The following is a 21,302-nucleotide window of genomic DNA, read 5'->3' on the forward strand; positions in this document are numbered from 1 at the left end:
AAAACAGCTGGGCAGGGCCAGGAGCCCCGCCTGGATAAATGCTCCAGAAACAGGCTGACCAGCAAGGGGTCTCCCAGGTGATCCACCTCCAGGCAGCAGCCACCCAACCCCACCCCAAGCCCCCTTCCTTCCTTCCTGGGGGGCGGACAAGGCTGAGATTAAAGCTCAAAGCTTGGGGACTTCCCTGGTGGCGCAGTGGTTAAGAGTCCGCCTGCCAATGCAGGGGACATGGGTTCGAGCCCTGGTCCGGGGAGATCCCACATGCCAGGGAGCAGCTAAGCCCGGGAGCCATGACTACTGAGCCCACGCACCGCAACTACTGAAGCCCGTGCGCCTAGAGCCCGTGCTCTGCAACAAGAGAAACCACTGCAATGAGAAGCCAGCACACCGCAATGACGAGTAGTCCCTGATCCTGGCAACTAGAGAAAGCCCGCGCACAAAAACCAAGAAAAAAAAAGCTCAAAGCTTGGAGCATGTCTGTGGTGGCCGGGCTGCTGTTGGAGGGTCTTGGGTCCAGGGTGATGAAAACAACATGAACCCACTCTCGGGGGACAGTTATCACCCCAATCACCAGGTGGGCTGCTCTGGTTCAGTTACGGGGAACTGGAGACCTTCAAGGGTTAGTCACTGACACTGTCCATTCTGATTGGTTGAGTCCTGCACTATGCCAGTTGTTGAATATGTTTGTGATCAGCCCTGCTGATATTCATTAAAGCGTGTGTGTAACTATTAACCGAAGCACGGCCCACCGAAACACCATCGCACATAGCTCACATACCTCCAGTGGGGCATGTACCGAGCCTCAGGGCAGGCGAGGCTTTACCCGGCCCCTCCCAGAGCGGCTCTAAGGATGCAAACATCACCACCAGGCAATCACCAGCGCGGAGCACCGTACAGAGGAACGTGGGAGCTGGGACGCTCCCGGTACAGGTGAGCATGTTGAGGCCCAGAGGATGAAAGGAATTCCGCAGGGGAACTCACAAGTGCTCTGCTGTCTGTTTCTTATCTAATCCTCACAACACCCCTGCCCAGGAGCAGCTGGGGAAACTGAGGCCGGACCCAGCAACCACCATTCTTTCCCTCGACTGGATTTTAGTTTTGTTTTGTTTTGTTCATTTTCCTCCTCTTTTCCATGTGCCTTTCCTTCAAGGAACCCTGCTGCTGACTCACTGAGTGCCGACCCCTCCTTGTCCCACCTTATTAAGCCCACCCCCATTTTTATCAAATGTGTGTGTCCAAGCATAGTGAGGAAATCTGGAAGAACAGACCCCATCATGTTGTTTTCTTCTTTCTACAATTTTGCATTTTCTGATTCTTTTTTATAATAAGGTTTGAAAATGAGAAAATACAGTTGTGTGTTAAGGAAATACAGCAGTGCAGTTTTGGACCATGAGCTCTAATATGAGAATGAGGAGGTGGGGGGTGGGTGGAGGCATCCTCTGCTTTCTAGTTGCTAAGTGACCCTAGGCAAGTCCTTCCCCTGCCTGGGCCTCAGTCTCCCCATCTATTCAATCAGAAGGATGTGCTAGCTATTCTTCACCTCCAGCCCCTACTCCACCCCACCCATTTTCCCACCCTGCTCTGTGCCCCAGAAGTTGGCCCCTGCGGACTGCACCACCCAGACACACTTGCCGGCTGCCTTCTGGGTCCCAGAAGCTGGGAGGAGAGAGAAAAGGCAATATTTCTTCCCTGCTGCCTTCCTCCTTTGGGTCTCATTTCTGGCAATAGCTCAGCCCTCTCCGTGACTACAGCTCCTGCGGGGTGGCCCCTGTTTTATGTCTCCAGTTCTCAGTGGAATCCCCGTCCCCTGCCCTTGTCCACCCACACTCCCATCCTTCCCACTGTTGCTCTTCCCTAGGACCCTGATGCCTGGGTTGGGTCCCTTTACCCCACCATTTTCCCCCTCATTAAATCCACCTGAATTGGATTCTGTTCCCTGCTGGAACCTCAAGTAACACAAGGAGTTGGTTAGTCCATGCAGCAAGTATAAATTTCCCAGACCACGTCCCCGGTATAAAAAACCTATTTCCCTATTTCTTCATATTTAAACCCATTCTAGCTTTTAAGCTCCCATTTCCACTGAAGGTAGGAAACAAAGTGCAAACATGAAACAGAACAGCCACTTCACTCCACTCTTCTTTCAGTAAATGCCCCTTATCTTCAGATTTCACAGGCCACTCCAAGCCAGAGCCCAGAGGCGAGGGGGGGAGGGGTCACATACCGCACCAGCACCTGGGAGGGTTGTCGGGCTGGGAGTGGTCCTCAGTCCTCACTGGGCTCTGAGTCTGGGTCCCCCTGATTCCTGTTGCTGCAGGAACTAGAGTTCGGCCAAGGCCCCTGATAATTCCTGAGACTCTGAGGCCCACTCAGGACAGCATCCACACTCAGCCACATGCACGCCCTCTCTGGGGGCTTGAGGACTCTAGCCTGCCCCTCTATGCTGTGCTGGAGTCGCTGGCCTCACTGATGCTGTCCTCAGGCCACTCGATTCCTACACTTCCCTCGGCCACTCTGCTCCACCAGTCGGGCGCCATATTGGGCTTCTCTATGAGGCCTTCCCTACCACGTTAACTGGGGTTGACTTGGAGGATGGGATGCTGGACACATTCTCGGGAACGCAGTAATTCTAAACCCTGACCACAGCCCCTCCATCTGGTCCTTCCACACTCGCTAATTGAACTCATCTCCTTTAGGGCAGGAGAACACTCTTCATCGCCACCCATTCTTCCCCACCCTGCGGTTTATGGTGTAAATTGTGTGCTCTGGGTCCCCTTGGCTTTGTGTGTGATATGCCAAGCCAAGCTTTGAGAACTAAAAAAACAAGCAAACAGACACATTTTTCTCTCTCCTGCATCTGGCTCTTGCAATCAAAAGCCATCGCTTTCAAGAGCACTTTGGAACTCAAAACTCTAGAAGTTGACTCTCAATTGCCCAGGCTTCTCAGGGATCCTCCCTCCCCTGGGGTCTCAGCCTCAAGGTCCACTCTTAGTAATAGGGATGATCTTCAGTGTCACTTGTAGCTGCGACCATCTCCAAATCATTCACTTACTCATTCAGTTAACAAATATTTCTTGGGTACTGTTAGGCACCAGGTGCTATGCTGGGCTCTGGGAATACAGTAGGGAATTGAAACAGACACGATCCATGTCTTTGGGGAGCCTGGAGCCTCCTGGGGAAGGCAGGTGCTCATCAGAAGAGGGACAGTAATGAACGTAAAGTGACAACGGCATACAGTGCTGTGAAGGAGAGGCACTGGGGCTACAAGGGCAAAGAATAGAGGAATTTAACCTAGCAAGGAGCTCAGGGGGCGTTGAGCTCTGAAGGACGAGTAGGAGCTTAACCACACAAAGAGGGAAAACCAGAGGTTCAAAGCAGGAGATGCCAAGGGCCCTTGGTGGCAGAGAGCACAGAGCCCGTGAGAGGCTGAGAAGAACAGAGAAGCAGAATCATCATGCTTCAGGCCCGGCTAGGTGTGCAGGGTCTTGTGGACACCTGAAGAATCCTAACTGTATCTTTTTTTTATTATTATTAAACCATAGTTGATTTATAATATTATATTAGTCTCAGGTGTACAACATAGCTTTTCAAAATTTTTATAGATTATACTCCATTTAAAGTTAGTATAAAATATTGGCTATGTTCCCTGTGCTGTACAATATGTCCTTGCAGCTTATTTATTTTATACATATCAGTTTATACCCCTTAATCCTCTTCCCCTATCTTGCCCCTCCCCCATATCTTAATAGTAGTGGGAAGCAGGGTGGTGGGAGGTGGCACTGTATCTAGATTTCTAGATATTCCCTCTGGGTCTGGTGTAGACAGAGGTCAGAGGGGAGGTGGGGAGACTAGTTAGGAGACCTTAGACCAGAGCAGAGACAATAGTCCCTAGAATTAGTGCAGTGGTGATGGGATGAAGAAATCTGGATAGATTCAAAAGTTGCCCCGAAGTTAAGAGTGGTGGGACTTGGTGATGGATTCGACATGGGTGGGACAGAAGGGAGTGAGGGAAAGAAAGATTAGGGTCCCTGTTCTGCAGGAGTGGATAGAAGTGGACAGGTGATGGCGTGGTCGGCTGAGACGGGAACTCTGACACAGGACCAGGTAGGGCAGGAAGGTTGTTTTTAGACGGTTTGGGGCAGGCTAGGTGTGAGGGTCCCATGAGATGTCCAAGGGGAGGCGCCAATTAGCAAAGTGGATTTGTGGATTTGCACTCAGCAGGTGGTTTGGATCTTGAGCCGCTTATTGGTGAGTTGTCTGCATACAGACAGTAAGAGTGAGAAAAGCAACCCGAGCCCCGAGGACTCCCGCTTTCAATGGCCTGGTGGCAGAGGATAAGATTGAAGAATCCAAACAGCGAATTCAAGCGTAGGGTAGAAACAGTACAAAGAAAATAGAAACTAACAACCAGAGTGCATGACAACCAGAACGCAAAAATGCAGGGCTGACTACAAATAATGAGGCATGAAACCCACTCCCAATTATCAGAAATAAGTATTAAAGCTGAAGATACACAATACGTTAAAATAATTTATTATGAATAACCATGATCATAATCATCTGCCTGTAAAAATCCCAAATAATTTCCCCCTAAAATGAGATATATGAGAGGAAGGAAAAGCATATGATGGGAAATCAAGATTTTTGTATTTAAGATAACCTCTGGTATAATAAAAACAAGAGGTATGACTTCTAACCCACCAAAGAAAACTAACTGGAGAAAGCATGGCTCATTGGAAACAAAATGACAGAAGTAAACCAAACATAATAGGTGACACAATAAATGTGCACAGATTAAATTCATCAAAGACTTAGATTGGATCCCAAACCCAAACCCAAATTGTTAGACTTCAAAGTGAGGTTTTCCTGATATTTGATGGTGGTTTGCTGGAGGACCCAGGAATACCAATACCAAACGACACTTTCTCATGAAGTTCCCAAGAGACAGACTCTCCAAAAACAAAAGAAAATAGAAAACAAGTTTCCACATTATTATGTTTAGGCTTGAGCCCTAACAAGGACAAGGGCACCAGTTCATGGGTTGCCAGATACAGCAAGTAAAAATACAGGATGCCCATTTACATTTGATTTCAGATAAACACCAAAGAATTCTTTATTTTTTAAAATAAAAATGATATTTACTTTGCTTTGCAGAAATATGTCATGCAAGAAATGACAAAACAACAACAACAACAAAATAAAACCCAAAAAACTGACATGTTATATGATAGATTATCTCCAGGCACAACAGCATTTATTAATGAATATTAAAAAGTAATTTTATTATTTTTGTCTGCTCTTTCCCCAGCTTTAACTACTTGTTTTTGGAAGCTTGAGTTTCTAAGAAAATTCCACAGCTATCCCAGCCCCTACGATGTGACTGAGGTTAAAATCCCATTCCCGTCATAGGGAAATAAATTTCTATCCTTGGGGATTCTGAGCTAGACCTTAGGAAGTTTTAAAAAAAACAAAAGGTAGGGCTTCCCTGGTGGCGCAGTGGTTGAGAATCTGCCTGCCAATGCGGGGGACACGGGTTCGAGCCCTGGTCTGGGAAGATCCCACATGCCGCGGAGCAACTGGGCCCGTGAGCCACAACTACTGAGCCTGCGCGTCTGGAGCCTGTGCTCCGCAACAAGAGAGGCCGCGATAGTGAGAGGCCCGTGCACCGCGATGAAGAGTGGCCCCCACTTGCCGCAACTGGAGAAAGCCCTCGCACAGAAACGAAGACCCAACACAGCCATAAATAAATAAATAAAAATTTTAAAAAACAAAACAAAACAAAAGGTGCTTTCATTAGGATCCTTCTAACATGGGGAAAATGCAGCCACCGTGCATTTGAAACATGATCCAATTTGGATACATAAGTATATTTTCAGCATAAGTATGTCCCATGCAATATTTGGGACATACTTGAGCTAAAAAGGGATCATTATTTGAAATTCAAGTTTAACTGGGTGCCCTGTATTTTATGTAGCCACCCATCATGCCATAGCAGGTGTATTAGAAAATGAGATCCAGGAAAGAGGGAGATGGCACCCACCCAGCCACATAAGGGGGAACGTGGACCAGCAGGTGACCTTCCCACTAGTAAAAGCGGACTCACCAATCTGCACTCTGGCCAATGAGGTCGGCACCTCCTCCTGGGAAGAAGTCAGAGTGAGCCAAGGGCAGCAGCTTTCCCTCCCTGTCCTCAAATCAATGATGTGTACGAAAAGCCCACGTCCAGGGAAATGCCACATAAAGGTTAAAAGTGAAGAGGTTTCCAGATGACTGGCAGTGGTATACAGATGCTTGCTGAAATGGTCAAAGGAAAAACACAGGAAAATCTATATGAGCATGTAAACCAGAAAGGAACCCAAACCACATGTTCACAGCCTCGTGGTGAAATGTAATAAGGGAAGGAAGGATTGACTGTTGGTGAGCTGGGTGGAGCTCGTGCTGCCTCACAAGAGCTGAAATTTGAGAGCTGGTTATTAAACCACCGGTAGCTTGAACTTGGCCTTAGCAGGAATGTCTACACCACGGAAATTGGCAGATGCTACAAAGCAAGAAAAAAACAATTTGAGCTGTTGGTTAAACATTTGCTGGATTGACGGCACCATAAGTCACCAAATAAGAGTGTCGAAAGTGGTCAGTGCCTCACCCATATCCGTGGGACCTTTCAGCGTTCTGGCCAATCCACCTCCAGTCTCTGCACTTGGGGGATTCGGGTGGACGGGCTCTTGTTCCCAGAACTGCCCACGCTTGGCAGGTTGGAAATGCCAGGGAAGTTACAAACGCTCCCACGATAGCCCTCAACAAATGAGTCTCTTGGAAGTTGGTGTATACACGCCCCAGGCCCCTCACCCTTTGACTGGGGTAACTCTGAGTTGTGTGCTTTACACCATTTCCCATAGTTTCCCGAAAGGCCTTCAGAAGGAGGGAGATGGCTTGATCACTCATACTGTTACCGAACGCAAGTCCATGTGCCTGACGCACAGTGAGGCAAAACAATACCAAATGTCGGAGTTTGGAGCAGAGAAAGGTTTATTGCAGGGCCATGCAAGGAGACAGGTGGCTCAAGCCTTAAAAACCCTGAACTCCCCAAAAGCTTTCAGCAAGCGAGGGAGGGGCGTGGTTAGTTGTTGCAAACTTCTTGGTGTCAGATCTTTTGTTCTTAAGGTCAGGTCACAGTCAGGTCACAGATGTTCCTGTAAACCTCCACCAAAACAAATGTTATTCTCTGTGCTGACAAGAAAGGGCGAGGTCCCAAGGCTCAACTTTCACCCTCCTAGGTCCAGGCCCTGGCTAAGAGGAGGGGGTCCCTGCACGGGCTGGGTTACCCTGCCAGGGAGGGTTCGTCCAGCACCCAGTCTGGGTGCCCAGGCCCGGGTGAGGAGGCAGATATCAGCTGGTGGTGCCCTCAGGGCCAGGTCCCCAGAACCCGCCCAGCCATCATCACTGAGGGAGCCAGGTGCCCAGGACCCAGCTGGCCCTTGGGCTTTTCATTTAAACTGGAGCGAATCATTTGTATAGGATCAATAGGAAAACGTGCGGTAGCAGATACCCGTCAGGTGAATTCCCAGCTCACAGCAATTGCCCTTCTTTGAGGACAGCCCCAATACAGAGGTGGACCTGAAGTAATGATGTGCAGTGTCCTTGCAACTTAACCCTAGGGGTAGACAGCTGATCTACGCTGTACCAATTTTTGAAACTTGAACGGAGAGACTGAAGCTGGTTGAAGCTGTTACCTTAATGGCAGTGTCCATATACTCCAGTTGCTGAGAGTTCCATGGACCTCGTGAGACCCATGGGGACCACCACCGCCATGAGGTTGAGGAGGTGGGGATGGGGGAGGGGTTCACCGCTGCTTCAAGGCCTGGCCCTGGCAGTGGGTGGCCATGGCGAGGGCTCTGGAGCTCTGCGGGACACAGCCCCAGCCAGTCCCCGGGCCCCCCAGATCGCCTGCCAGCCCCAAGGCCAAAGGGTCTGGAGAGCCCCAGGGAGAAGGCCGCGATCCGCACCTCTGTGGGGAGGACCCCTGCGAGCTGACTGTTGGCAGAGCGGGACTCTGACTGCCTCCCTCAGGGTCTTGAGATAACAGTCTCATGCTAACGGCTGCAAGCCCCCCACCCCACCCTTATTACAATCCTTTAAACTTCGTAAATCTTTACTCGTTTCCATAAATGTTTTTCTAAATATGATCTTTGCTTGATTCTTCTTGGTATGGAAAGATATGCTCAAGGAAGTTTTAGAAAGTATAGAGACTATACCGCTACAATTTTTGTCTCATTCTTTTTTACCATCTGCACGTGAGTGTACATACAAATGTATCTCACTTCCCCAACCTTACCTGCACTTCCTGAATAAACTACTTGTACTTGACTCCTTGTCTCAGGCTCTGCTTCTGGGAGAACGCAGGTGAAGACAGTCACATCCCTGGTAGAACACCATGAAACTGGCGAGCTCCAAGCAGCAGGGAGCACAGAAGCAAATCCACAGGGCACCTGTCGGGGACTAATGCTCAGTGTCGAAGTGACCCCTGGGGAGGTGTGGGAGGGCTGGCTCATGGCACCCCGGGCCATGGCCCCACGTCACACCCCCATCACTGACGTTGGAATGAGGTCTGAGTTGCTCCTGGGGCCAAGTGTGGAAAGGGGGTCTGGCTGACTTCAGGCTGCTAGAGCAGAGAGACCCTTTGGCACAGATCCTTGATCTTGGACGTCCAGTCTCCAGAATTATGAGAAAATGAACTTCTGTTGTTTCAGCCACCCAGTCTGTGATATTTTATTATGGCAGCCTGAGTTGACATGCATTCTCCATTGAACCCTCCAAATTAACTAGTGTACCATATGTATTTATTATTCTCTTTGTTTTATTTTTTTTGGCCACACCGCAGGGCATGTGGGATCTTAGTTCCAGAACCAGGGATCGAACCCATGCCCCCTGCAGTGGAAGCATGGAGTCCCAACCACTGGACCGCCAGGGAAGCTCCAGCATTCCCTTTTAATGTGAAAACTCTTCTCTGCAGCTTTGGCTAAATTTCCTTTGCTTTTCTTTCTTTCCTCCCACCCTCCTTCCTTCCCTCCTTCCTTCCTTCCTTTCCTTCTCTCTTTCTTTCTTCCTTCTTTTCTTTCTTTCCTTTCTTCCTTTTTCTTTCTTTCTCTTTTTTTTGTATCCTCTCTCTCACTTGCTTCCTGGCCCCTCCCTTTAGTGGGCTTTTACAAGTCTAGGTGTCTTATAGCGATTTACAAGTAGCTGAGTCTTAGATTTACCAGTTCTACTGATTTTTATGTTTTCCGTCTCATTAATTTTTACCTTTACTTTTAATTCTCTCCCTAGGTTTATCTTGTTGCTTATTTTCTAGCTTCTTGAGTTGGATGCTTCATTAAGTTTCAGTCTTCCCCATTTAACAACACAAACATTTAGAGCCATGGGAGTACTTGTTTTCATTCCATGGGTTTTGCTGTGTGGAGTTCCAATTGTCATTATGTTCTGAATGGCCTATAATTGCAGTTTTGTTCCCTTCTTTGATTTGAGTTATTTAGGAATAAATTTCCAACTGGTTTAATTTTCTTTCTGTTTATCCTTTTGTTTTCAATTTCTGTTTTTTTTATTGCTTTGTGGTCAGATAATGTGGCTGGAAAAAGACTGCTTGTTAGTACCTCAGAGGTTGTCTTTGTGGCCTAGAATGGCATCTGTTTCTGTCAGTTCTTTACAGATGCCTGAATGAAATGTCTTTTCTGTTTGTATTTATTTATGACACTGAACTTATTTTTTCCAAGCTGACATTCCTTGGAGCATGAGTCCTGCAAGTAGCTCTGGGGATCCCGGTGCCACCAGCATGGACCCAGAAGTCCTCAGGCAGAACCACCATGGACCTTGCCCCACTCAGTGTCTCCTGAGTGCGGCCTTTTCTCCCAACACCTCATACCACCTCGAGCAGCTAGTTTTCCATGGAACGTATTTCAGAAAATCCCGTTTTAAGGTTTTCTCTTATTTCTTGAGGATCAACTATTTATGAAGGGTCATGGGACAGGCATACCTCGTTTTTATGGCACTTTGCTTTATTGCGTTTTTTACCAATTGAAAGTTTGTGACAACCCTGCATCGAGCAAGTCTATTGGCATCATTTTTCCAATAGCATTTGCTTACTTCATGTCTCTGTGTCACGTTTTGGCAATTTTTGCAATATTTCAAACTTTTAGATTATTATTATATGGGTTATGGCGATCTGTGTTATCAGTGATCTTTGATGTTACTATTGTAAAAAGATTACGACTCCCTGAAGGCTGAGATGACGGTTAGAATTTTTTAGCCATAAAGTACTTTTAAAGTATGTAGATTGTTGCTTTAGACATAATTGTGTGACTCTTGCACACTATAGTGTAAACCTAACAAGGGAAAGTTCGGGGCGGGGTGGGGGGCGGGTAGGAAGCACCCCATCACTATATGACCGTCCTCCAGGGATGCCGGCACTGGGAGAGAAGCTGGCCTGAATGTCACCAGAAGTCTCTCTGAGGGAATTCCCCGGAGGTCCCTCCAGGGAATGGAGGACTCCGCGCTCCCACTGCAAGGGCAGGTGTTCGATCCCTGGTCGGGGAAATCAGACGCTGCACGTTGTGCAGCACAGCCAAAATAAATAAACAAACAAACAAACAAAGAATTCTCCCCAAGCCTGAAGGATTCGGATTCATAGCGACTCTGGTTCTCCATCCCACCCCATAATGATAATTGCTGACTTGGCTGGCCAAGACACACAATTTTTCATTTTCAGGAAACATTGTTTCTGCACATTCTATGACCTCTTCTCCATGCCTGCTTTTCCAGCTGTTGGCAGCGTCTCTCAAGATGATCAGAGTGGGAAGGGAGGGAGAGAAAGCAGATCCGACCTCGCTTGCATTATTGGTCTCTGACGTGCACAGGCCTGAGAACTGCTGCCCAGATAGGTGTGTCTGCATCCCTCTCTCCCCTCCTGTTGCCATGGTGAGTGACCTGTCAGGTCCCAGGCATGAAGTAGATGCTTGGAGAAGGCTGCAGGCTGGAGGACCATTCAAGACGTCTGTTAGAAACATTAACAAGCCAGGCCTTCCCTCTCTCCATAATGGATTAAATGTTAGCCTGCCCCGCTAATGGGTGCTTGGCCACAAAGAAACCTACAACAGCTAATGCCCTGTTCCTTATTATGTGGATTTCAGTGACAGAAGAAATGCTTTCATTATCATCTCCATTAGCAGACTTACAGATGCTTGAATCACTTGAGCCTGGGCCACCCCTGGTCACGAGCATGAAAGAGGCTATGGGATTGGGAACAAAAAAAACATTGTCAACATCATCAACAAACACCATCCTGGGCTTTGGGGACACATCAGAGCAGATGCTGAACCACTTGTTAGCTCCCAGTAGGGCCAATAGTTCCTTCAATACTGGGTTGCAGGCTTAGAGGAAATGGGCTCTCTGTCACGTAAATGGTGTGGAAGTTACAATTTACCAAGGACTCCTTCTCAGCAAAGTATACCAGGAGCCATCCTTGTGTATAGGACATTCAAGTTGGTGGTGGGATACAGCAAGCATGACTCTGCAGGTCTCTCATTCCTCACAGGGGACAGCTTAGCTTCGTTGGAGACACTAGGATTCCCATCAGTGCAGAGTAAGGTCCTGGCCGGAACCCAGGAAGCCCCCAGTGAGACTGGTCGAGCGTTTTTCACCAAGTCTGAGCTAGGACTTTGGGTTTTCTCTCTTGGGGAGAAGCCATGCTCTGTATGTGTGGAGAAAAGGGAAAAAAATACTGGTGACAAAAAGAACAGAATGGGGACATTCTTAGGACTCTTGTCAAAGTTCCTATTCTCCTCCTTCTGTGCATGTGACAGGCCTGTAGTTCCTCAACCCCTGAAGTTAGGTGTGGCCATGAAACTCACTTTGGACAATGAAATGTCAGTAGAATGAGCATTTATCATTTCAGTGGAAGTAAAAGAATAAGGTAGAAGCAATAACTGAAGAGACAATACCTGACCATTTTCCAAAACGAATGAAAGACACTAATCCATAGATTCCTGAGGTCCAACCAACAAATAAAAGGAAAGAATAAATAAAAAGAAATCCACAGGTCGACATCATAGTGAAACTGTAGGAAAACCAAAGATAAAGAAAAGTTCTTTGAAACAGACCTATGAAAAGACATAGATTCACTTCAAAAAATGTGAGGTAACCGTGGGATTCTGAATTCTCAACCACAGGATATAAGTTAGAAAGAAACTGGTCTCTGCTTCAACATGAAGAAAGAAAATAGCACAACTACTCTCAGCAAAATTAACTTCCAAGAAGGAGGGTGAAATAAAGACACTTTCAGACAAACGAAATCAAAAGAGTTTGTCAAGAGGAAATTCTAAAAAAAGAAAACTTTGAGCAGAAACAAAGTGATCCCACATGGTCAGTCTGAGATGCAAAAGCGGATAGAAGTAAATGTGAGCACAAGTGTAAACAAACTAGCAATACTATCTTGCGAAGTTTCCTTTAAAATTAGGCTTAAATACAGGGAACAATAACATAATAAGGCAGGAGGGAAGTAAATGAAGAAAAAGCCCTGTATTATCCAGGAAGAAGGTAATACTTATTAACTTTAAGCCTTGATAGGTTATCTATAAATGTTTTCATTGTAGCGTAGCCACAAAACGATTAGTTCTACAATGCATAACTTACAAAGTAGTGAAAGAAATGGAAAGTTTTTTTTAACGTGTATTTAAAATAAGGGAAGAAAGGAGGAAAAAAATGAACCAAAGAGTAGGCTAGGAAGCACAAAACAAGATGGTAGATTTAAACCCAAATATATCAGAAATTATATTAAACGTGTAGGTTTAAAGACAGGTAAATAATAAATTAGGAGTTTGGGATTAGCAGATACAAACTATTATATATAAAATAGATAAACAACAAAGTCTCACTGTATAGCACAGGGAACTATATTCAATATCCTGTAATAAACCATAATGGAAAAGAATATATATATATGTGTGTATATATATGTATATATACATATATTATATATATATATATATATATATATATATATATATATATCTGAATCACTTTGCTGTACACCAGAAACTAACACAATATTATAAATCAACTATACTTCAATTTAAAAAAAAGACAACAGTTTTGAATGGCAGCTTTCCCCAAGCCCACCTCGTCCCTTGAAATCGACGGACAGCAAGCAGCCTTTTTCTGATGACACACGCTCTGCCCGTGGTGACTGTCCATGACCGCCCCGAGACATCACATAGTTTGAGTCAGCGGCAAGGGCGGGCTGCCACGTACCTTCTTCACCTCCCTGAGGGGCTGCTGTGGTTTGGGCTCTTGCATCTGCTTTGTGTAGTCTTTCTGTCTCATGGGCCATTTGATGACTGTCTGTTCTCTGTGCAGCTGCTCCTAACAGCCCCTTGTCCTTCTTCCAACCCACCGCTCGTGGTCCCAAAGAACAGGGAGCACAGGTTGTTCAGACATGCGCCAACAGAGTTCCAAGGGCCAACGCTGGCAGAGGACTGCTCCATCCTTCTTACCAAAGTGCTTTTCCACGAAGGACGTTTCATTCTGACTCTGGGCATCGGACTACTCTGCTTCAAGAACTATTTCCCATGGAGCCAGAAGCCTTAGAAATTTGCCCTTACAACCCTCAACACCGAATCCCACTCAGAAGATTTCAGTACCACCTGGCATCATGCAGGAGAAAGAACCCCCAAAAGGCCAAAAAGATGGCCAGCTGCAAATACAACGCCTGCCACGTGCTCCCCATCCAAAAGCTGGAGGAGCCTGAGGCTGCCTGTGTCAACAGAAGCACAGTGGAGGAAGAGGACAGCTTGAGCCCTCTGAAGGTCAGCCTTCCGAGTTCAGAGCAGAACGGAGACACCCCTCCAGTGTCCCCCTGGCTCCCCAACCCCGATGTCTGGAACGTAGATAGCACCAATTGCCACCCCATGTTTGTCCTTAAGACTTTTGATCCCCAAAAGCTTGCTTGTGAAAGCGACACAAGAGAGTCAGAGAGAGAGGACCACACCCCATCCCTGAGCCCCCCCCCAGAAGGTCATCAGACCAGGAGAGTAAACCGCCAGCCGCAGAAAGGAGATGCACGCCTCTTAAATGCATGAAAGGAGATGCAACTCACCAGAATAAAAGGCATACAAAGTAAACTACAGTGGGATGCTTCTTTTTTTTTTTTGCTTTTTTTTACCTAACAGATAGGTTTAATAACACTCTGCTGACAAAAAATGGGACTTTCATAACATTGGTGAGAGAATGTAAGTTGGTAAGCTTCCCTGGAGGGCAATTTGACAATAGCTATAAACATTATCAACGTGATGGAATAATTCTACTTCTGGGTATTCATCCTGTTAATATATTCACACATGTGGACAATGAGGTAAGTACAAGGGTATTCATGGCAGCATTACGTGTAGCAGCAAAAGGTCAGAATTGATCTAAATATCCATTGGGAGTATTTGATTAAATAAATTATGGTGCCGTCATGTAATGAAATAGTATGCTGCTGTGAAAAAGAGTGAGGACACTCTTTCTGTAAGACGTGGAAAGGCTAAGATATGTTGTTTAACTCAGAGACGAGCACACTTTTTCTATAAAAGGCCAGAGAGTAAATATTTCAGGCTTTGAGAGCCATATGGTCTCTGTCACAACTATTCGGCTCTGCCTTGGTAACATGACAGCAGCCACAGGCAATATGTAGACCATGAACATTGGTTCCAACAGAACTGTTTACAGAAACCGGTGATGGGCTGGATTTGGCCTGTGGTCTATTGTATGCCAAGCCCTACTGCAACTGATCAAAGCCAAGTCCATGCCACTGTTTTTGTAGATTTGTGGAAGAGGACTGTGTAGGGATGTGCTTGTACTTGCATAGAATTTCTATTCAAGGGTACATTAGTACAGGGGTCTGCCCACAAAGCCTGAAATGTTCATTGTCTGATCCCTTACAGAAAATATGTGCTGCCCTCCTCCCTAACATCAGCTGCCCCAGGGAAGACAACTAGGTGATTGCAGGACAGGGAAGAGAGAGTTTTTACCTATAGTACCTTTTATATATGAACACACTTGAATGCATCATCTGGTCAAAAAATTAAAATACACATTTTTTCTAAAACAGCAAAAGACTTAAATCTTTTGAAAGTTTTTCAGAAGGAAGTCTTAACTGCTAAGTTTTTTTCAAGTACTCATAACTTTGTCACCCCTGGCCCCTTCAACTGTTTCTACAAAGTGTTACATAAAGATTTCTTCTTGGAAAAAAAGAGAAGTTTTGGGTGTTGGCCCTTGAAATTCCATGGTGAATAAAATGCTTGGACTAGAGAACTGCCACATAGGAAGTAGGTGAAATAAGAAAGTGGTGTGTAGGGCATATAGCTGCAAACTATAGGTCAACAAGACCAGGAAAAAAAGAGTAATTTGGTTTGGGGTATGAATAAAACAAATTGGTCATGAGTTAGTTATTGTTGAAGCTGAGTAAAGAATAAATTTTACATTCTCTCTACTTTTATATAAATGTGTTTATTTTACTATTTTACTATTCTCTATTTTTATATAAATTTGAAATCTTACATAATAAAAATAGTTTAAAATGTATTTTAATATATTTACAATATATTTTAATATAAAGATATATTATATCATACAATATTATATATTTTATATAAATTACATATATTATATATTTTAATAAAAAGTTTTAAAAATACATATTATATAAATTTGAAATCTTCCATAATAAAAATAGTTTTAAAATATATTTTAATATATTTTTATAATATATTTAATATTATATATAATATATAAAATATATTAGATATATTATAAAAATATATATTGGGGGAGGGATAAATTCAGAGTTTGGGATTAGCAGATACAAATTATTATACATAAAATAGATAAACAACAAGGTCCTACTGTATAGCACAGGGAACTATATTCAATATCTTATAATAAACTATAATGGAAAAGAATATGAAAAAGAATATATATATATGTATATAAAACTGAATCACTTTGCAGTATACCAGAAGCTAACACAATATTGTAAATCAACTATACTTCAATTTTTAAAAATTTAAGCATATATATATTATATTATATATTATGTACAAATGTATATTATATATTATTTACAAATGTATATTATATATTATATTTTAATTAAAAGGTTTAAATATATAAATATACATTTATATGCAATATATGTTTAAAATATATATTATAGAAGATTTCAAATTTATATAAAAATAAGAGATAGTAAGATAAACTATATATGCATGTATAGTGTATATATAAATATATATATATATTTATATATGCTAAATGCAATGTAGTATCCTGGGTTGGATTCTGGACCAGAAAAAGATATTAGTGGAAAACCTGGTGAAATACAAATAAAGCCTGTAGTTTAGTTAATAGCATTCTACTGATGTGAATTTCTTAGTTTTGCTGAGTGCTTCATGGTCTTTTAAGATGTTAACATTAGGGAAAGCCTGGTGGAGGGTATAGGGGAACTCTTTGTACCATGTGTGCAAGTTTTCTGTAAATCTAAAATGATTTCAAAATAAAAAATTTAAACACAGAGCAAAGAGCAACATGATGGGCATAAGGAGGGACTCTCAGCTACCTCCTACTGACCCTGGGCAGAGCAGGGACGACAAGCTCATAGGATGATGTGGAGGATTACAGGATTTAACACATGTAGGATTATTAGGACAGTGTCTGGCACAAAGGAAGCCCTCGGTTAATGCTAACTACTAGTAGTAGTAATGGTGGTTGTATTCAGCAAAAAGGAAATGTCATGTGGTAAGGGAAAAAATGATGAGCAAGTAAATTTATAAACTATAATCAAACAATCAACTGAGAAAAATCATCAATATTGCATTTAAAATGATAAAACAAAACTTCTAGATAAACATAGTCTAGGGGAGGGGATTGTTCAGAAGGAAAAAAAACGTTGAAAAACAAATATGTATATTAAAAAGGTTTAAAGAGCCCCTAAAATAAAAGAAATATTTTTTATATATTATAAACCAGCCAAGAGGAGAAAAGAGACCAGGAGATGACAGAAAACTTTATAAATACAACAAAGAAAAGGAAAAAAAGGAATAGTAAAAAGAAAACACAAAATGAAATGGTAGAAATCAATCCAAATATTCATATAAATGTAAAGGGATTTAACTTACCTATTAAAAATTCTATTTATATTTCTAAATCAAATACATGTCCATTTTGATCAACACGAACCAGTAGAGAATGATGGGAAATACATGACCTGTGTGCCACCAGCACCACCACCCACGCACATAACAGACATAACCAATCAATCACAACATTCTTTCCTGAGCCTGGACAATACCCTCAGAATTCTTCTCAACACAAGGTTCCAGGCTGCTATTACAGAGAGAGAGAAATCAGCTCTGTCTTGACAGAGCCCACCCCTAGGCAGGTTCCCCACTTGGCCCTCTCTTACCCTCATGTCCTGACTCAACGTCTTCCAGGAACAGTAAAGAAACACAGGGACTTAAGAAAAAGTCCTACCGGGAGATCTAGAGGAAAGACCAGGCAAGAGAGGAACGCCTGTTCTAAATTCCTGAGCTGGATCTCAGCCAGCTGTTTCCTCTCCTCCTCATTCCTTGTGTCTGCTGGCCCTGTCTGCAGGAGAACATCTGCAGCAAGCCAGACTCTAGCAGCGACCATCATAAAAACACTTGTTAGGGGCTTCCCTGGTGGCGCAGCGGTTGAGAATCCTCCTGCCAATGCAGGCGACACGGGTTCGAGCCCTGCTCCGGAAAGATCCCACATGCCACGGAGCAGCTAAGCCCGTGCGCCACAACTACTGAAGCCCATGCGCCTAGAGCCGGTGCTCCGCAACAAGAGAAGCCACCACAATGAGAAGTCCCCACACCGCAACGAAGAGTAGCCCCAGCTCACCGCAACAAGAGAAAAACCAGCACACGGCAACGAAGACCCAGGGCAGCCAAAAATAAATAAATTTTAAAAAACAAAACAAAAAACACTTGTTAGCGAGCGGCGACAGTGACCACAGCAAGCCAGTGCTGGGCTGGGTGCCAGTGATTGAATCAGAGCTGAATGGGCTGGGGAAAGGTAGGCCCCGCAGCCCTGGGCAGCGGGCGAACGTTCCAATCTCATGTGTGAGGATTCCTGGCAAAGGAGGAGCCTGGCAGAAAAGCCATGTGCTCAGGCAGAGGGGGTTCTGGCACAGCAGAGGAAGGAGGAAAGAAAGGGGGGCTACCCTGGGGCAGGTGCCTTGTCCCAGGCACAATCCTGAGGGGAAAGTACTTTTATTTCCAATATACAGATGTGAAAAGTGTCTCAAAGAAGCTAATTAACTTGCTTTGGTTCACAAAGTTAGTAAGTGGCAAGTGGCCTAATGAAATTGAACCGATCCGCAGCAGCTCTACTCCTAAATTTGTAGAAACCAGAAATATGTACATGAGTTTGCCAAAAGATGAGGACAGCTGTTCACAGCAGCACTATTTATAATGCCAACCTGAAAACACTCCGCCTGTCCTTCAGGAGAAATGGGTGCAGTATGGAAATGTCCCACGATGAAACACAATACAGGCATGAGAATGAACCAACTATAACTACCCAGTCAGCACGGGTAGTGTCACATAAAGTGAAATTCAGTTTACAGTGTTTTTTTTGGAAAAAGCAAGATAAATCGATGATGTGTGAATTCAGGATGGTGGTTACCCTTGGCGGGGTAGGGAGGGGGGTTCTGGGGTGCCGGTCATGGTCTATTTCTCAATAACCATACTGGTTACCTGAGTGTGTTCACTTTGTGAAAATTCATCCAGCTGATCACTTGGGATCTGTGTATTGTCCTGTATGTTGAAATTCCATGGAAAGTCTTGAGAAATTGAACCTATACCTAATGTAGATGCTTTCTCTACTGTTTCTGATTCCCTGGCTAAGGAACAGATGGTTACACAAAACAGGGCACTAAAGTGCTAGCTTTAACTGGGCTCAAGTCCTGACTTGACCACGTTCTAGTAACTTCTGCTCAGAACAGTCAACTGAAACATGGACACGAACTTCTCCTTTGCAGGATTCTCGTGCACAGAAAGAAATGAGAAAGCATTCTGTAATAATATCGTAAGAGCCCATGTTTTCTGAGCCCCAAGTGTGTGCCAGTGTTCTATCCAACCCCTTCAACAACTCTGGAAGGTTAAGGATTCTCCCATTTTATAGCCAAGAACTCCAAGCCTCAGAGCAGAAAAGAGCCAGGCTGGGATTCACATCCAGGTCTGTCTGATCCAAAGTCAGAGTTTTATCCATGGCTGCCAGCAAAGCCGTGGAAAGCTTGCCAGATGTCCTGGGTAAAAATCAAGACACAGGCATTGTCACAATGGCTCTGGATTCCAGAATCCTTCCTCCCACTTATTTCCAACAAAGTTCCTAGTCTCCTAAGTTCCTCCTCCACGCTGTTGAGCCCACCGTGCACTGCTCATTTCCTCAGGGTTCTTTAGCTGACACAAGCTACCCTCCTATCGGCTAGTTATTGTCACATTAATGCTGTGTAACAAACCACTCCAACATTCAGTGGCTTCAAACAACATTTTTTTTTTTTTTTTTTTTTTTTTGTGGCTGCGTTGGGTCTTCGTTGCTGCGTGCGGGCTTTCTCTAGTTGCTGTGAGCAGGGGCTACTCTTCATTGCGGTGCGCGGGCTTCTATTGCGGTGGCTTCTCTTGTTGCGGAGCACAAACTCTAGGCGCACGGGCTTCACTAGTTGTGGCATGCGGGCTCAGTAGTTGTGGCACACGGGCTTAGCCGCTCCATGACATGTGGGATCTTCCCCGACCAGGGCTCGAACCCGTGTCCCCTGCATTGGTAGGCGGATTCCTAACCGCTGCGCCACCAGGGAAGCCCCTCAAACAACATTCTTATCATGTGTCATTTGGGGGTTGGCTAATCTAGGTCCACAAAAAAAAGCAGAAAAAAGAAAAATGGGACACCGCCACCAGTGCCTGCAGACCTCACGTTTTTTCCCGATGCATAACACTGACAGAATTGATGATATGCTTGACCAGAAAAAGCAAATTTCAACACATTTCAAAGATTTGAAGCCACAGAGACTATGCTCCCTGAACACAGAAGAATTAAGCTAGGAATCAACACTAAAAAACCATGAAACCACTAGGTTCTTCATGACTTTTTTTTTTTCCCTTAGATTCCATATATATGTGTTAGCATACTGTATTTGTTTTTCTCTTTCTGACTTACTTCACTCTGCGTGACAGACTCTAACTCCATCCACCTCACTACAAGTAACTCAATTTCGTTTCTTTTTATGGCTGAGTAATAGTCCATTGTATATATATGAAAAACCTAGTAGTAAGACGGGAATAAAGACACAGACCTACTAGAGAATGGACTTGAGGATATGGGGAGGGGGAAGGGTAAGCTGTGACAAAGTGAGAGAGTGGCATGGACATATATACACTACCAAACGTAAAATAGATAGCTAGTGGGATAGCACAGGGAGATCAGCTCGGTGCTTTGTGACCACCTAGAGGGGTGGGATAGGGAGGATGGGAGGGAGGGAGATGCAAGAGGGAAGAGATATGGGAACATATGTATATGTATAACTGATTCACTTTGTTATAAAGCAGAAAATAACACACCATTGTAAAGCAATTATACTCCAATAAAGATGTTAAAAAAAAAAAAAAAACATGAAGCCTTCCCTACCCATCTAATCCTAGCTGCCCTAGGTTTCTCTCTTGGCCACATCACATCATGGCAGGATGAGATATCAATTAGCACCTACTGGGTACCAGGCCTGCTACTCAGGGAGAAGGACATCCCCCATGCCTTTCTGAAGAGCATTTGAGACTCAGGCCCTGTACCAGTCCTTGTCAGACTGTCCCGTTCATTACGTACTATAACCTAAATACCTATAGGTCAGCCCTAGTTAATATACAAGTAAAACACCATCCTGACCAGCTTGAGACCACTGGTCTGTATCAGTGAAAAGTTCGATTTTCAACTCATATCGAAACTCAGCTTTAATTGCTTTCAAACACATCCAGCCAAGGGTGGAAACATAAAATCTATCTTAGAGGGGGTTAAATCACTGTCATTACTGCATCAGAGCCTTGGTGATCTCTGGAAATAGCTGGAACATAGAAATGATTCTCACTGGGGTCTGCTGAGAAAGTGGCTCATTCAAGCAATCACACTCCCAAGCTTATCCTGGCCTATCAGCTACCTGTCCTGAGAGCCTGATTTGCCCACCAACCAGCTTTCCTATTGCTTTTGATATT

At 44.4% G+C, this 21,302-nt stretch overlaps 2 protein-coding genes across 2 annotated transcripts in view; one reads left to right on the top strand and one right to left on the bottom strand.

The window, feature by feature from the left end:
* The window catches only part of TOX2 (TOX high mobility group box family member 2), a 270,975-nt gene extending 264,615 nt beyond the window's left edge, over window positions 1-6,360 (bottom strand). The window contains exon 1 of the mRNA XM_082361736.1: window positions 6,101-6,360. Coding sequence (XP_082217862.1) covers window positions 6,101-6,236 — 136 coding nt within the window. The 5' untranslated portion in view covers window positions 6,237-6,360. The remainder of the gene's footprint in view (window positions 1-6,100) is intronic.
* Window positions 6,361-13,112: 6,752 nt separating this feature from the next.
* On the top strand, window positions 13,113-17,836 carry GTSF1L (gametocyte specific factor 1 like). Its single transcript, XM_082361840.1, is given in 2 exon segments — window positions 13,113-14,042; window positions 14,044-17,836. Coding segments are annotated over 2 exon segments (465 nt in total). The 5' UTR covers window positions 13,113-13,610; the 3' UTR covers window positions 14,077-17,836.
* Window positions 17,837-21,302: the final 3,466 nt, after the last annotated feature.

This window comes from Balaenoptera borealis, assembly GCF_965194805.1.
Source record: "Balaenoptera borealis genome assembly, chromosome: 16".
In the NCBI taxonomy this organism is placed as follows: domain Eukaryota; kingdom Metazoa; phylum Chordata; class Mammalia; order Artiodactyla; family Balaenopteridae; genus Balaenoptera; species Balaenoptera borealis.